This window comes from Schistocerca cancellata, chromosome 9, assembly GCF_023864275.1.
Source record: "Schistocerca cancellata isolate TAMUIC-IGC-003103 chromosome 9, iqSchCanc2.1, whole genome shotgun sequence".
Classification (NCBI taxonomy): domain Eukaryota; kingdom Metazoa; phylum Arthropoda; class Insecta; order Orthoptera; family Acrididae; genus Schistocerca; species Schistocerca cancellata.
This window is the reverse complement of record NC_064634.1, coordinates 395,813,328-395,828,225: the sequence shown is the minus strand read 5'-3', so window position 1 is coordinate 395,828,225 and position 14,898 is coordinate 395,813,328. Positions and strand designations below refer to the sequence as shown.

The 14,898-nt window shown below is 45.4% G+C and overlaps 1 protein-coding gene across 2 annotated transcripts in view; it reads right to left on the bottom strand.

Moving 5' to 3' along the window:
• LOC126100822 (protein bric-a-brac 1-like) overlaps window positions 1-14,898 on the bottom strand; it is a 485,405-nt gene that overhangs the window by 428,744 nt on the left and 41,763 nt on the right. Inside the window, exon 1 of one of the 2 annotated variants that reach the window (XM_049911462.1) lies at window positions 11,863-12,031. The exons of the other annotated variant lie outside the window; for it this stretch is intronic. Within the exon in view, the coding sequence (XP_049767419.1) occupies window positions 11,863-12,022 (160 nt within the window). The 5' untranslated portion in view covers window positions 12,023-12,031. Of the gene's footprint in view, window positions 1-11,862; window positions 12,032-14,898 lie in introns of those variants that run through there. 2 annotated transcript variants of the gene reach the window in all.

Below are 14,898 nucleotides of genomic sequence, written 5' to 3'. Positions count from 1 at the left end.
TGCGTGCTCTAGCAGGACCTTCCACCTCTCAAAACATAGCAAAAAGTATGCTGTACAAGGTAACTTACATTTTTCTCAAACATGTAATTACCAGCAATATTTAATGAATGAAGATATGTAAATAAAATAAAAACTTGGAGGCTTACCTATAAGTTTTTCGTTGACACGACGAAAGCTGGCAGCTCATCGCCATATACGAAGGAACAGGGTTGCCTGTCGATCTTTCTGAAGAGCTTAGTGTAGGTGGCACCACTCAACTGGTTTCGTCCATAGCCTTGCTATGTCATTTTTCCCGGGTATGTCATTATAGTCTGACTTCCCCTAGATATTTGAATTTTTACCACAGCGTCTGTTTTAAAACGGAAATAACCGCACTGTTGAGCAGCCACAACCAACTTCCGACATTATCAGCGTCAAAATAATCCCCTTGTTATCACTTGACCTTTAGAATGGAGGTATCAGAACTGCTTCATACCGAATACTGGTTGTCTTAGCTAACCAACATTTCCGTGAAGATCCTCGCATCTCTCCTTACTGCGCTCATGTACTCCCACAGAAAAACTCTCCGCTAAACAAGCCCATCGCGGGACGCAGAACGACTGTTTATCTCCCCCCTTCTGCCTTGGTGGCGTTCGCAGAAACTGACTGTTGTGACCGCTCGAGAACAGAGCTCCACGAGTGCTTTGTCAGCGGTCTCCTTTGCAGACGCGCATTTTCCTAGAACTTCCTACAACAGCAACGTAATCTGCTCGCTCTCCGTGCTACTGATTGCGAGTTCCGTCCACTTCACGCTTCGTGACTTCAGCGAAACTTGTGCCTTTCATTACCAAGACGTGGCCAAGGCATCGACGCAGAGCTCGTAAGATATATTTCTGTGTTCTAAGGAACTTCTCAGTATTTCTTTCTCTTCAATATATGTTGTGTGTGTGTGTGTGTGTGTGTGTGTGTGTGTGTGTGTGGGCGCGTGTTTAGTACTCCGCCGCAACTCACTAGGGAATTAATACACTACTGGCCATTAAAACTGCTACACCAAGAAGAAATGCAGCTGATAAACGGGAATTCATTGGACAAATATATTATACTAGAACTGACAAGTGATCACATTTTCACGCGATTTGGGTGCATTGATCCTGAGAAATCAGTACCCAGAACAACCACCTCTAGCCGTAATAACGGCCTTGATACGCCTGGGCTTTCAGTCCAACAGAGCTTGGATGGCGTGTACAGGTACAGATGCCCATGCAACTTCAACACGATACCACAGTTCATCAAGAGTAGTGACTGGCGTATTGTGACAAGCCAGTTGCTCGGCCACCATTGACCAGATGTTTTCAATTGTTGAGAGATCTGGAGAATGTGCTGGCCAGGGCAGCAGTCTAACATTTTCTTGTATCCAGAAAGGCACGCATAGGACCTGCAGCATGCGGACGTGCGTTATCCTGCTGAAATGTAAGGTTTCGCAGGCATCGAATGAAGGGTAGAGCCACGGGTCGTAACACATCTGAAATGTAACGTCCTCTGTTCAAAGTGCCGTCAATGCGAACAAGAGGTGACGGAGACGTGTAACCAATGGCACCCCATACCATCACGCCGGGTGATACGCCAGTATGGCGATGACGAATACAAATTCCAATGTGCGTTCACCGCAATGTCGCCAAACACGGATGCGACCATCATGATGCTGCAAACAGAACTTGGATTCATCCGAAAAAATGACGTTTTACCATTCGTGCGCCCAGCTTCGTCGTTGAGTGCACTATCGCAGGCGCTCCTGTCTGTGGATGCTCGTCAAGGGTAACCGCAGCCGTGGTCTCCGAGCTGATAGTCCATGCTGCTGCAAACGACGTCGAACTGTTCGTGCAGATGGCTGTTGTCTTGCAAACGTCCCCATCAGTTGACTCAGGGATCGAGACGCGGCTGCACGATCCGTTACAGCCATGCGGATAAGATGCCTGTCATCTCGACTGCTAGTGATACGAGCCCATTGGGATCCAGCACGGCGTTCCGTATTACCCTCCTGAACCCACCGATTCCATATTCTGCTAACAGTCATTGGATCTCGACCAACGCGAGCAGCAATGTCGCGATACGACCTTTATCAAAGTCGGAAACGTGATGGTACGCATTTCTGCTCCTTACACTAGGCATCACAGCAACGTTTCACTAGGCAACGCCGGTCAACTGCTGTTTGTGTATGAGAAATCGGTTGGATACTTTCCTCATGTCAGCACTTTGTAGGTGTCGCCATCGGCGCCAACCTTGTGTGAATGCTCTGAAGTTTCCATCTTCAATGGTAAAAAAAAAAGAGGGGGGAGCAAGAACGTAAATTATTGGTTTGTCTCACATGTTCGCAGCGTTTTCCCGTAAGCTCAAGAAACAGCAGAGACTTTAGCCATCATTAATAATATATTCTCCTTCACTATTTACAAGTCTGCCACCGATGAGGTAAATTTACGATTCTGCGACTGTAGAAATCACGTGATTTTGAGGCGAAAAACTTGTCGGGTCATGATCGAAGCGCATGTTCACCCGGAAAGTAAGTTCCGTGAAGACCGTTCGATAGAGATCGAAAAGTTGAAAATCTGAGGGTGCACAGTTAGGTGAATAAGGTGGGTGCGGAATGACTTCCCAACTCAACCTCTGTAAAGGGGTTTTCGTCAGTTTAGCAGAATGGACGGGCGTAATCGTGGAATAGCATCATTTGACGCAGTCTTCCTTGCCGTTCTTCTCGGACTGCGTCAGCAAGTCGTCTCAGCTGGATGGTTACGCGTAGGTGAAGAAATTCACGGTACACCACACCGTCGCTGTTCCATCAGATGCATAACACTATCTTTTGTGGATGCGAGCTGTTCTTTGTACTGGAGTTGCTGCTTTGTTTGGGGCTCAACTATTCCTTTCTTCCCTTATGTTAGCACAAAGACACAATTTCTCGTCACCAGTAACGATACAGGCTGGGAATGGACGGTATTGTTCGCGAGTCAATTGATGACGACCGAGCAGAGATGCACAATGGCCAACGGCTGATGTTTGTGATTTTGGCTTAGACCATATGGTACCCATACACCCGATTTTTTAACCTTCCCCATTGCATGAAAATGTCGCACGATGGTGGAATGATCACAGTTCATCACATCTGCCAGCTCTCGAGTACACTGACGTGGATCACTGTGGATTAATGCGTTTAAATGATGTTCATCCACCGTGCTCTGTCCAATGGCATTATCCCCAACACACGGCGTAAATGTTTCAGGCTGCCTCCGCTGCCGCCACCCCTCTAATGAACGCATACAGAAGAATATGTCGAAAATGTTTCAATTTCTCTACTTGGCATTCCATTTTCTAGCGTCCACAGCTCCACTCACTATCTCCAAACGACAAAATGTAAATTCAAATACCAACAGTGAACTCAAGTAAAAAGTGACGGTCGATATATAAACACACAGCATACGGAATATCGACATGCAAAACAAAAACGCTACGAACTTATGCAACAAGCTAATAGATTGCAGGGCCTCGTCAACGTCATTAGAGACGGAGTGCTGGATCAGTCGCAGAATATGTGAAGAAAGCGACCACTGCCTGCTTAACAAACCATCAAAGCACTCACCTACACTAAATTAAGGGAAGCCTAGTCTGGACGCCTGGAGGAAGGACGACTGGTGTGGTTTACCCGCTGCAACACCTCACACAGCCGATCACTCACCGAGGATTTCCTGACTCTAGACAATGGCACGAAACGTTTAGCACTGATCACGAGTGGCACGTTTTTGCAATGGGAATTGTAAGTACGAAACAAAAGAATCACACTCCAGTCGTTTTTGTTTGAATCATCGAGTCTAATTATTAATGCATTTCTTCATTCCTATCGTTTGACAGTTATTTTCTTAACTTCTGCATAGCTGCGGCATACCACATTATCGGACTGGCTTATATGCGCGCATTTAAGTATGGCCTGCTCGTCATACAACCTATATTGACGTAATTCAGAGGCGTGTTGGGAAATTTGTTGCTGGTAAGTTGGGTCAATAAAGGAGTGTTACGGAAATGCTCTGTAAACTTTGATGAGAATCCTTCGAAAGAACAAAGACGTTCTTTTGCGAAACACTATTGAAGCAGGCAAGGTTCGGAAAGGAGTGATGAAGGTCATGCTTCACCCCCCCCCCCCAAAAAAAAAAACACTGTGCTAACCACTGATGTAAATACGTCATTATGATTATATTCAAACATTTTATCGATATTATTAAAATCCTTGGCGTTTTTGCTACGTTAAATGTGACAAATTGTATTTTGGCGGGGTCGGAGGGGGACGCAGCGAAAAACTGTGATCCTCCATAACCGAACCCTGGATCAGTGCCTGTATTGAGAAACGCTAGAGAATCAGCGTTTGCGACGGACTGCAAATATATGCTGCTGGCCCCAATATATCATATCGCGTAATTACAAAATACGGGAGATTAGGGGCTCACATTGATACATATAGAAATGTTTTTTTCGTCAGTCCAATAGGAGGGAATCACCAGCAATGGTACAAAGTGCTCTCCACCATGTACTCTACAGTATCTTGTAGGATATGTATTAAGATGTATAACGTGATTTTTGCATTTTCGTTACGGACTGAAAAATTCAGCCGGTCGCTGTGGTCGAGCGGTTCTAGGCGCTTCAGTCTGGAACCACGCGACCGCTACGGTCGCAGGTTCGAATCCTGCCTCGGACATGGATGTGTGTGATGTCCTTAGGTTAGTTAGGTTTAAGTAGTTCTAAGTTCTAGGGGACTGATGACCTCAGATGTTAAGTCCCATACTGCTCAGAGCCATTTGAACCATTTTTTTGAAAAATTCACTGAGTCACTGACAATGGACTGCTTGTCCTAAGCTAGTTCAGTCTGATAATATTTGAAAAGAACTGAACAATGGATAGTAGCTGTGTAACACCAAATTTCATTTTGTTTTGCTGTAGATGGAGCTTTTCCATTCGCAAAACACCGACCATATCCTTGTAGACAATTAACTAATGAATAGCACATATTTTATTATGGCTTACTTAGTGGAAGAAGGTCTGTAGAATGTTATATTGGTACCTCAGTTTGCTGGATATTTCAATCAATTGCGACTTGAGTAACATATACCGAGAGCATGTAGTTAGTATATTCAATTTTTTTAACGGGTTTCGGCATGCTGTTCTTGAATTTACACCAAAAATGAGTCTCATAACACGCTTTTGTACTCTAGACGTTCTCTCGTTTTGTGGAGTTACCCAAAATATGATACTATATGACACAATATAGTAACAGTAAGCAAAACACGTCCTTTTTTTTACATTCATATCTCCATTGCCACTCATTTCACGACAATCGGACGAAGTTGTGCAGTTGAAATTTACTGCGACTAAATCTCTCTCAAAAACATGGTCAGACGTTGGTCATCTCCCTTATAACCATGATCAAACGTTTGTCGCGCTAATGCGTCATCTGTGCAGTGCAATTTATACTCCACATTTAAAATTCTCATGAAAAGCCAGAAAAGCAACAGCGATCTACAATGTTACGCAGTTGAGTAATCTACTCTGTACAGAATGTTAACTCATAGTTGGCCGATCCGTTCCCTAGTCCTGTATCCTTGAAGTCGGGAGGCATCTTTTGATAGCCATTTGTTTTCGGTTGCACCCAACATTGGCTAGCTGGCAGTAATGCGTGAGGAAGCCATTGTTGTCTACCGTCTATCTTTGTTGAACTTCACTGTATTTCGTATCATTTCCTATCCTTGCGATAAGTGTATGTCATTGCTGCAGTTAGGATCGTTATTAAATATTTCAATATGTAAGACGATTTAAGTTTCGTTTACAAATCACATTTAGCGATTTTTACTTCCGTGCGAGCTTCTTCCGCGGAAGCATGAAGCGCTGTTGACGCTGCCAGCACCGCTTGTTTTCATCTCTTGGCGGTCTACCGTGTGTGTATTGGGGGGGGGGGGGTGTTTCTCTGCTCCCCGCGCCCACATTTTGAACAAATTACAATTAATATACCGCAGTTTTTTTCTTAGTCCACCACAAAAAAACCACAGCACATTATCATGCCTACTGTTGTTGTTGTTGTTGTGGTCTTCAGTCCAGAGACTGGTTTGGTGCAGCTCTCCATGCTACTCTATCCTGGGCAAGCTTCTTCATCTCCTAGTATCTACTGCAACCTACATCCTTCTGAATCTGCTTAGTGTATTCATCTCTTGGTCTCCCTATACGATTTTTACCCTCCACGCTGCCCATGACAAATTTTATTTTCAATGATGATTATTTTAAACTTCAAAATAAATTCTGGAACGGTCTCAGAGTCGCCAGAGAGCTTTTCTCCGCATATATCTAGCTGACGCAGTCCATGCCTCTTCTTCCACTTCTAGAGTAATCCCAAATTAGTGGCGAAACTTCCTGCAGCTGGTTTCTAAAAAACAAGGTTTTATCCTGCAAGACTGGGCTAGAAATCGAAGCCCCTTCCGTTTTTGTTGCGTAAATCACATAAGCAACGTCTCACTTTTTCTTTCAAAATCCGATTTTTTAAATAGTTTTTCGGCTAAGAGATTTTTCAAGACATTTCTTTGAAGAAAACTGTTCCAATTTAAGTCGATTTCTTGTCCAGTCATCAATAGTAACTTAGCTGACACCATATTCGAGAACAAGTTTTGTTACTGATACTACTTTGTCGAGTCGTTTCAATGCTTCTATTATTCAAAGGCACAATTTTCCTTTTCTGTGTTGTAGCACCCATTTTGAGGTGTGCAACAAGAAACAGTCTACAAAGAAAACTAAAAGACATTTCACTGTACTGACCATGTTGTTGTTGTTGTTGTTGTGGTCTTCAGTCCAGAGACTGGTTTGATGCAGCTCTCCATGCTACTCTATCCTGTGCAAGCTTCTTCATCTCCCAGTACCTACTGCAACCGACATCATTCTGAATCTGCTTAGTGTGTTCATCTCTTGGTCTCCCTCTACGATTTTTACCCTCCACGCTGCCCTACTAAATTGGTGATCCCTTGATGCCTCAGAATATGTCCTACCAAGCGATCCCTTCTGCTAGTCAAGTTGTGCCACAAATTTCTCTTCTCCCCAATTCTATTCAATACCTCCTCATTAGTTGCCTAATACGGTGTATGAAACCCTTTGGCGTTCAAAACAGCTTCCAGTCGTCCTGGAAATAAACAGAGATACTTCATGGTTTTCAAGGGAAACTTACACAACTCTTCCTGCAAAATAGTGGTAAGTTCTGGTAACGATGATGGCGGTGGATAGCAATCACGCACCCTTCTCTACAAAATAGACCACAAAGGCTGATGTGTTGACTGTGTTGGACAGGGGAGATGGGGCAATTCACCCTTGTGCTCACAAACCCAGTCCCGGACGATGCGAGTTGTGGAACCGTCGGGGAACCAACATTGTACCATGGTATGAACCTAATCAGCCAAAATGGTCACATAACCCTTGGTAGTTATGCGATGTTGCGGAGTAGCATGGGGCCCATACAATAGCACGATATGGCTGTCCAAATAATCACCGAACACCCGCCATATTTTTACACTACTGGCCATTAAAATTGCTTCACCAAGAAGATGACGTGCTACAGACGCGAAATTTAACCGACAGGAAGAAGATGCTGTGATATGCAAATGATTAGCTTTTCAGAGCATTTACACAAGGTTGGCGACGGTGGCGACACCTACAACGTGCTGACATGAGGGAAGTTTCCAACCGATTTCTCATACACAAACAGCAGTTGACCGGCGTTGCCTGGTGAAACGTTGTTGCTATGCCTCGTGTAAGGAGGAGAAATGCGTACCATCACGTTTCCAACTTTGATAAAGGTCGGATTGTAGCCTATCGCGATTGCGGTTTATCGTATCGCGACATTGCTGCTCGCGTTGGTCGAGATCCAATGACTGTTAGCAGAATATGGAATCGGTGGGTTCAGGAGGGTAATACGGAACGCCGTGCTGGATCCCAACGGCCTAGTATCACTAGTAGTCCAGATGACAGGCATCTTATCCGCATGGCTGTAACGGATCGTGCAGCCACGTCTCGATCCCTGAGTCAACAGATGGGGACGTTTGCAAGACGACAACCATCTGCACGAACAGTTCGACGATGTTTGCAGCAGCATGGACTATCAGCTCGGCGACCACGTCTGCGGTTAACCTTGACGCTGCATCACTGACAGGAGCGCCTGCCATGGTGTACTCAACGACGTACATGGGTGGACGAATCGCAAAACGTAATTTTTTCGGATGAATCCAAGTTCTGTTTACAGCATCATGATGGTCGCATCCGTGTTTGGCGACATCGCGGTGAACGCACATTGGAAGCGTGTATTCGTCATCGCCACACTGGCGTATCACCCGGCGTGATGGTATGGGGTGCCATTGGTTGCACGTCTCGGTCACCTCTTGTTCGCATTGACTGCACTTTGAACAGTGGATGTTACATTTCAGATGTGTTACGACCCGTTGCTCTACCCTTTATTCGATCCCTGCGAAACCCTACATTTCAGCAGGATAATGCACGACCGCTTGTTGCAGGTCCTGTACGGGCCTTTCTGGATACACAAAATGTTCGACTGCTGTCCTGGCCGACACATTCTCCAGATCTCTCACCAATTGAAAACGTCTGGTCAATGGTGGCCGAGCAACTGGCTCGTCACAATACGCCAGTCACTACTCTTGATGAACTGTGGTATCGTGTTGAAGCTGCATGGGCAGCTGTACCTCTACACGCCATCCAAGCTCTGTTTGACTCAATGCCCAGGCGTATCAAGGCCGTCATTACGGCCAGAGGTGGTTGTTCTGGGTACTGATTTCTCAGGATCTATGCACCCAAATTGCGTGAAAAGTAATCACATGTCAGTTCCAGTATAATATAATTGTCCAATGAATACCCGTTTATCATCTGCATTTCTTCTTGGTGAAGCAATTTTAATGGCCAGTAGTGTACTTCTGGGGCGTAAACTCGTCCAGAAATTGGAAACAGCGTGAAACATGACTCATACACTTGACTTTCATGCATTTATCGCCGCGTTCCCATAGTTTGTACAACCACTGTATGTACATATATACCTAAAAGATGATTCTGTTTACTTCGATATCTTCATTCTCTTCCACAAACAAATTAGATCAATTTAAATTATTGTTTCTATGATACGTCAGTTGCAATACATCCCCACGCTTTATTTTGAGCATTACAATCGATACACTGAGCGCTGCTTCGATCTTAAATAATAGTATTTTTCCAATACGAGTACATCTAAAAAATTAATAATGAACTCAGAACCATTTCTAGTTTTTCTGGGTACAAAGACACTCGCACAATCAAAGCAGAGTCGTTTATAAACTATCACTAGCGTAGACATGGCGCGTGGCAACAGTAGAAGACGCTGCATTCGTCTGGCAATGGCGTGGCACGCCGTAACATGCAAGTGCGCATCGCGTCAGTCTGGATGCGCTGCCCATTAGACCGCATGGGTTCCATCAGAGGTTGCAAGCTGTAGTAGAGTCGGCGAAATATGATCCCTGACAGCTGGTTGCCTTGTGCCGCGGCACTTATCATGTCACTCCGATGGGCGCGGGCACAAACGGCGAACTTACTTGCGGACGTCTACTGCATTTACAATACATGGTATTTCTGCGCGCTATTTCGGGAGAACGCAGACAAGCTTTATAGGTAACGATATGGACAAGTCAAAACTGAGAACGTTACACAGGCGCATGCAATGTTTTCTACGGTTTCCGAGATACAGCCTTTAGAAAATTAATTCACGGGAACCGAGCAGTGGCAGTGTGTTGCTCAGATCGAGTGTAGTTGAGATGGCGATGCTGCCGTTTTGATTTTACCACTGATGTAATGTCAGTTTAAAAAAAAAATAATGGAGTTCTGATGGCGGACTTAAACCTATCGTACCCCAACATCAGGTTTAAAAATGACATTTTGACTGCGAATTATCGACGGCTAAGAATGGGCCACGACAATATTTTTTTTAAACATTGCATATTTCGAAATTATATTTATGTACCACATGAAAACCCTATTTCTCCATTGTGGTTAGATGTTTCAAGTTTTTTTGTGTTTGAAGACCTTAGTAACAAGAAAAGATGCACCCAAAACATTAATACTTTTACGGGAACCCCGATACTTTGACCTTTAGAATACGCGTGTTTATATGACGTCACAGTCGCTGTACCGTTTCAATTCATCAAACAAATAGTTACTGCAGTGTTTTGTCATTTTCAACGTCAGTTCTCAGTTAACACATGGTACATTTGACCTACCTATCTAGACGGATTAACATTTACACTTTCTTCTACAAGAGAGAGGTACGTCTCCGATATCGCCCATTAATTCCGTTTCCAGTCGCAACTAATTTCTAGTATCAAACGATTTTTAAAGTTTCGTATTTCCTCACATACCCCCATCCACGTGCAACCTCTGAGCCATTCGATGGTGGAGCGATTATTACGTCACTGTAACAGTATACTAAAAGCCCGACAATAGATAGGCAACAACTGAAAAGGGAAACACACGAGAAAATGTTTCTCTTTATTTCAAGCGTATCATAAAATATTATTCTGCGACTATTGATAACCGTCAGTAAGGACCGTTCACATACGTGGATACAGACAGAATGGATGAAAAGATACAGCTGTAATCAATAGTACGGTTGGTTTGAGCACCATAATGTTTTACTAGGTTTGGTCTCTTGCTTTCTTTCGATCTTTGAACTGGCTTAGCCAACCAGTTATAAAGGAACCCTTCAATTAAACGGACTGGAAACAATGGTTTAACTCGAAATGGGATACTGAACTAAATCCAAGAGTGAGCCACTGCTGGTTAGTGATAAAAAAACATGGGAAGTCAGCTAGGCACTATCGAAAACCTTGACTGTTTACGAAGTAAAATGGTATGAACAGTATGGCTAATCACAATAGTTTCATGATCACAGACTAGAAATAACGAAATTCCTACACCGGTATCTCTGCGATCACGACGCGACTTTTTCCTAACTTCTGAAGACGAGCCGTTATATACTTTTCTTGACATATGGTTCTGCCGCTATAACAAAGTTCTTTTTTATTTTTTTGCCCACTTCTAATAGAAGCTACAGCGCAAAACAGATGGCGACATCTTTGTGAACGTGTCTTTTTGTCCATGCCATGTACTGCCGCTAACATTCCCGAATCATCAAAATATTACGCTTCGGAAAACATCGAGAATGGAGCACCATTACATATTTGTACGTTGCTGTCCCCTCAGAATGGCCCATACCATACCGTGATCTCTTTACATATGCGTCTTCCTTGTGAAAAATCTTAGGAAACATCAAAATACTGAGCTAATCGTGCACAGTCAGTCGGGAGGCACGAGGTTCAACCCAATTATTGAAAAACAGTCTTAATGGCATTTATTATTATTATTATTATTATTATTATTATTATTATTATACCGCCAACCGGTTTCAACCCGACGTAGGGGTCAGTCATGTAGACAGGAGTGACACCACCAGCTGTCAACCAATGGTGTAAACACCCAGAAGATGACCCCTACGTCGGGTTGAAGCCGCTTGGCGGTATAATAATAATAAATGCGATTAAGACTGTTTTTGAATAATTGATTAATCATACTAATCGCTAATTCATCTCCACAACGATGTTGTCCATAAATCTATGAGGTTCAAATCCTCGTGAGACTGCCCTGATTTGGATTTTCCGCGGTCTCCCTAAAATGCCAGGGGCTAACACATATCTGGTTACTGTTAACAGCGCCACGGTCAATTTTTTCCACTAGTCTGTCCATTCTTCATCTCGACACGGTGGGAAGCGGCGACTGCAGGCTTACCCGGTGCGCGCGGCCGCAGCTGGTGCACGTTGGACAGGTGCTTGATCATGGTGGAGGTGTTGCGGCTGCGGTTCTTGAGCTGCTCGCGGCAGACGCGGCAGCGCACCATGTCGTCGGGCGCATCCTCGAAGTACTCCCACACCCAGGAGCGGCGCTTCATCACGGCTGCCGGCCCGCTACTGCGCCACGACACAGGCGGGCGGTCGACGCGAGCCGCCTCGAACCGGCGAGGCGAGGCGCGGACTGGCGCGACGTGCGGTCGATACTCGCCTAGCCTCGAGCCCGCCCGACCGTGCTTCGAGTCGGACGTTTCGAGGTCATTCTAGCGGACGTTCCTACCTACCAGAAACGGCCGGCCGTTCTCGGGATGATGTCACCCCGCCTCGTCCGAGCGCGAGACGTGGCTCGGGGCAATACGTTCCCGGTACAGAAGAAGTGGTAATTATTTCAGGAGGCGGCAGCATGGAAAATTTCGAGTTTAGCAAAACACTTGATACCACGCGATGTCTCATAAAACCATTACGCCTCATACCCGAGTTTCAACTAACAATAAACTAACTACAAAAGAATAGATAATAGTAACGCTAAAAAACATGTAGTTACCCGTTTATAAGAAAAAATGTTCAAATGTGTGTGAAATCTTATGGGACTTAACTGCTAAGGTCATTAGTCCCTAAGCTTACACACCTAAATTATCCTAAGGACAAACACACACACCCATGCCCAATGGAGGACTCGAACCTCTGCCGGGACCAACCGCACCATGACTGCAGCGCCTCAGACCGCTCGGCTAATCCCGCGCGGCCGTTTATAAGAAATGCTGTAAGTAGTGACAGTGGGCATCCAGGCATCGCTGACTTCATCTGATGACGTTACCAGCAATACGTTGTAATTTTGCAGGCGTGATGTTAATTTCTGTAGTTATTTTCCTTTTAAGCTCGTCTTTTGTGCGAGTATTGTCAGTATACACTTTGCTTTTTAGTGTGCCCCATACATAAAGATCACACGATGTTAAGTTCAAATGGCTCTGACAAGGGAACCTCCCCATCGCACCCCCCTCAGATTTAGATATAAGTTGGCACACTGGATAGCCCTTGAAAAACTGAACACAGATTAATCGAGAAAACAGGAAGAAGTCATGTGGAACTATGAAAAAATAAGCAAAATATACAAACTGAGTAGTCCACGCGTAAGATAGGCAACATCAAGGTTAACGTGAGCTCAGGAGCGTTGTGGTCCCGTGGTTAGCGTGAGCAGGTGGAATGAGAGGTCCTTGGTTCAAGTCTTCCCTCCAGTGAAAAGTTTAATTTTTTATTTTCCGTTTATGTGACAAACTCTTTTGTTTTCATCACTTTTTTGGTAGTGATTATCACATCCACAAGAAAACCGAAATCGGGTAAGGTAGAAGAATCTTTTTACCCATTCGCCAAGTGTACAAGTTAGGTGGGTCGACAACATATTCCTGTCATGTGACGCACATGCCGTCACCAGTGTCGTATAGAATATATCAGACGCGTTTTACTGTGGAGGAATCGGCTGATCTATGACTTTGCGATCAAATGTTTTCGGTTCCCATTGGAGAGGCACGTCCTTTTGTCTACTAATCGCACGGTTTACGGTGCGGTCGCAAAACACAGACACTAAACTTATTACAGTGAACAGAGACGTCAATGAACGAATGGACAGATCATAACTTTGCGAAAATAAAGAAATTAAACTTTTCACTGGAGGGAAGACTTGAGCCAAGGACCTCTCGTTCCGCAGCTGCTCACGCTAACCACAGGACCACGGCGCTCCTGAGCTCACGTTAACCTTGATGTTGCCTATCTTACGCATGGACTACTTAGTTTGTATATTTTGCTTATTTTTTCATAGTTCCACATAACTTCTTCCTGTTTTCTCGATTGATCTGTGTTCAGTTTTTCAAGGCCTATCCAGAGTGCCAACTTATATCTAAATCTGAGGGGGGTGCGATGGGGAGGTTCCCTTGTGAGCACCATGGGACTTAACTTCTGAGGTCATCAGTCGCCTAGAACTTAGAACTAATTAAGCCTAACTAACCTAAAGACATCACACACATCCATGCCCGAGGCAGGATTCGAACCTGCTACAGTAGCGGTCGCTCGGTTCCAGACTGTAGCACCTAGAACCGCACGGCCACTCCGGCCGGCCGATGTTAAGTCCTGGGACCTTGGGGGCCAGAAGCCTTTACTGAACGTCTGTCTTCAGGGAACACATTGGTGATATCGGCCGCGATTTGGTTGGATGTGCGGTTGCTCCATCTACACTCCTGGAAATGGGAAAAAGAACACATTGACACCGGTGTGTCAGACCCACCATACTTGCTCCGGACACTGCGAGAGGGCTGTACAAGCAATGATCACACGCACGGCACAGCGGACACACCAGGAACCGCGGTGTTGGCCGTCGAATGGCGCTAGCTGCGCAGCATTTGTGCACCGCCGCCGTCAGTGTCAGCCAGTTTGCCGTGGCATACGGAGCTCCATCGCAGTCTTTAACACTGGTAGCATGCCGCGACAGCGTGGACGTGAACCGTATGTGCAGTTGACGGACTTTGAGCGATGAGATGATGATGATGTTTGGTTTGTCGGGCGCTCAACTGCGTGGTTATCAGCGCCCGTACAATTTCCCAACCTTTGCTCAGTCCAATTTCGCCACTGTCCTGGATGATGATGAAATGATGAGGACAACACAAACACCCAGTCATCTCGAGGCAGGTGAAAATCCCTGACCCCGCCGGGAATCGAACCCGGGACCCCGTGCTCGGGAAGCGAGAACGCTACCGCGAGACCACGAGCGGCGGACAGGACTTTGAGCGAGGGCGTATAGTGGGCATGCGGGAGGCCGGGTGGACGTACCGCCGAATTGCTCAACACGTGGGGCGTGAGGTCTCCACAGTACATCGATGTTGTCGCCAGTGGTCGGCGGAAGGTGCACGTGCCCGTCGACCTGGGACCGGACCGCAGCGACGCACGGATGCACGCCAAGACCGTAGGATCCTACGCAGTGCCGTAG